Source organism: Solea senegalensis, linkage group LG2 (assembly GCF_019176455.1).
Source record: "Solea senegalensis isolate Sse05_10M linkage group LG2, IFAPA_SoseM_1, whole genome shotgun sequence".
Classification (NCBI taxonomy): Eukaryota; Metazoa; Chordata; class Actinopteri; order Pleuronectiformes; family Soleidae; genus Solea; species Solea senegalensis.
Genome location: NC_058022.1, coordinates 17,272,978 through 17,275,711, shown reverse-complemented (window position 1 = coordinate 17,275,711; position 2,734 = coordinate 17,272,978). Strand labels below are relative to the sequence as shown.

Genomic DNA, 2,734 nt, shown 5'->3' with positions numbered 1-2,734 from the left:
CAAACGTCACTGCATGTAATTTCCTGACATTTCCATATAGATATGTAATCTATTATTCTATTCATCTCGATGTGTGTTCCAGTCGTTTGCCCTCACACCATGTGCTCTGTCTGATGATAACAGTTGGGCAACAGATGGTAACAACGAGGCCAGTGTCTGCCAATAAATTTCATACAAGGCCACAAGAAACACTGGGACACTGAATTACAAATCTTTGAGTTTCTCTGCTGTAGGACGGACACATTCAAAATGTAGATTGCCAAAGGTCAAGGTCAATCGTCAATGTTTTTACAAAGTGGACTTTTTGGCAAACACAACACATGTACATGTACAAATCATTATTTCCACATTTGATTCATTATGTTCTTGATTAATCAATTACTTGTTTGGTGCATAAAACATCAACCTTTTTTGAAAAATGTTATTTCCTAAACCTCAAAATGATATCATTCTCAAATGTCTTTTTTGTCCACAAACCAAAATAATTGAATGTAATTTCTTTGTTACATGGAGCTAAGAAACCAGAAAATATTCCCATTTAAGAAAATCACAAAACTTTTTTTTAATCATTAAAAGAAAACCCTCAAACCAATCTGGATTCCACACACAGTGGGGGAAATCAACACCTTGATGTGTCACACATGAATGTGGCTTTCTTCATTTTAAACATTACCTGTGACATCATAAAATTGGCAAATTAACTCTTTAACACCAAGCAGACGACACGCTTGAGAGAGCGCACTTTGCATTACAGTAATTAGTACATCAAAGCCAACGTGGTTATTATGGTATGTCACTTGTGCAGTGTCAGTGTCACCAAAGAGGAAAGAGTTGGAAAAACACCTGTACATAGTTTCCATTTTTTGGCCTGTTTTTTACTGTTAAAATTTCAAATATAACACACAAAATCTGGTGTTCTACCTGCAGTTTTTGTATTTATTCATTTATTTATTTTTATAATCAAACTTTGTTTTTCTTCATTTTGTTAATACACACTTCACATTGTTGATACACTACTTTAACATGCAGTAAATTGTAAATAACTGCCAGATATTGAAGGTTATTCTGGAAAAATGGGCAAAAGCATTTACTCACAGGACATTTTCTGGCCCTTTTATGGTTAATATTAGCAAAAACAAAAAAAAAAACAAAAAAAAAAGTGTAAGGTACTAGTGCTTAACTTAATTCAACTTTACCAACCTTTGATTGGACAGTCAATGCTGTAGTTTTATTAAACTATTGAACATATTGAAGCACTGCATTACTTTAAATGATACATTTAGTAAGCAATAAATCATTTATTGCTTATTAGTTCATGAATTACAACATCTTTTTATTCATCTATTAACAGCATGCGCCCATCCATGCGGGCTACCTGGTGTTTGTGTACACACAGTGTATGTTTGTGTCCTAGTGTCTAACAGTGTCTTTTAAAAAAGAGATGCTCCTTTGTCTAAGCCAACAATAGTCCCCTTGTTCCTAACAAGAACCATCGTATTAAAACTGTGTGAGAGAGCTGCTTTTACGGGCTATTAAAGAAGGACCACAGATGGGGACAGCGGGTCAACCTCGGCTTTGACAATTACGGAAAAAAGAGAAAGTGGTGGGGAGAAGAATTTCTTTTGATCACAGAAGCAGATGAAGATGTCATGAGAGAAATATGCGGAGATCTTGTGGGGTTTGAGTTGCAAGAATCAACAAAATAGTGACATATATGTATTTTTTTGTCTGTTTGTAGTCTATTAAGGTAACGAACACAAACTTAAGATTTCCCGTCTAAACCAGTTTCAAAAAGACTGATAGAGTGAAAACCATGTGAGTTTGAGTTGCTGCTTCAGATGACTTACTTCTCTTGACACTGACTACTATCTTGATAGCTGCTACAGTATGACATCTACCCAGCACCACATCAGGATCACAACTCAATCCCAAACATCACTGGGGGAGAGGCAGGGTAGAGGGAAAGCTCGCTAACCCATCGTACACAGACAAACAACCACTTACCCTCACATTCACACCTACTTCACTCCAATTAACCAAAGAAGCCAAAGTACCTGGCAAAAACAACATCCACACACGGGGAGAACATATAAACACCATGCAAGAAGGCATAAAAAAGCATATTTTTCTTTATAGTATGCTTATTATTTCTTTGCTCCTTTATTTGTGTTCAGTATACAGACAGCTGTTGGTGTAAGTGAAGTCGTGAAATCAAAACAAACCCCATGAGTAATGTGTGCGCTGTGGAGATTTAACAGCACTGTAAAGCGTTTTGTTTTCTTCTAAGCATGACTGCAGTGTCTCCCCATAACTTTTAACGGCCTCAAACAGTGGCTAAGGGACGTCATTAAAATCCCTGACCTGAAGCAACAGCTACTAATGACATTTCTCACCATCCTTTGCCTAGAATACTGTACATCATTGTGGTGTATTAATGCACACAAACAGCTGCCGGGTGTCTGTTTGTCTCAGCTTCTCTCCAGACTTGTCCTACTGCTCTAGAGCTTTAATTTTTCACACAAGACAAAGCCAGCCACTGATCCCCAATGAATCCCTCTTTCCAACAATCTAATGAAAGAAAATCCTTCTGTCCAAGAGTTTTAGTGAAAGCAGCAGGTTTGTGAGCTCCCTCCCCTCCTCTCAGTTCACATGTACTCCACACAGCTCCATGTCAAAGTACAATGATACGTCAGTTATTGCTAGAAGAAGATCCTAATGCAAACCTACATGCCAT

General features: G+C 37.3%; 1 protein-coding gene across 1 annotated transcript in view; it reads right to left on the bottom strand.

Annotated features, from left to right (window-relative positions):
• LOC122765118 (collagen alpha-2(IV) chain-like) overlaps positions 1 to 2,734 on the bottom strand; it is a 14,298-nt gene extending 11,564 nt beyond the window's left edge. The window contains exon 1 of the mRNA XM_044019220.1: positions 2,728 to 2,734. Within this exon, the coding sequence (XP_043875155.1) occupies positions 2,728 to 2,734 (7 nt within the window). The remainder of the gene's footprint in view (positions 1 to 2,727) is intronic.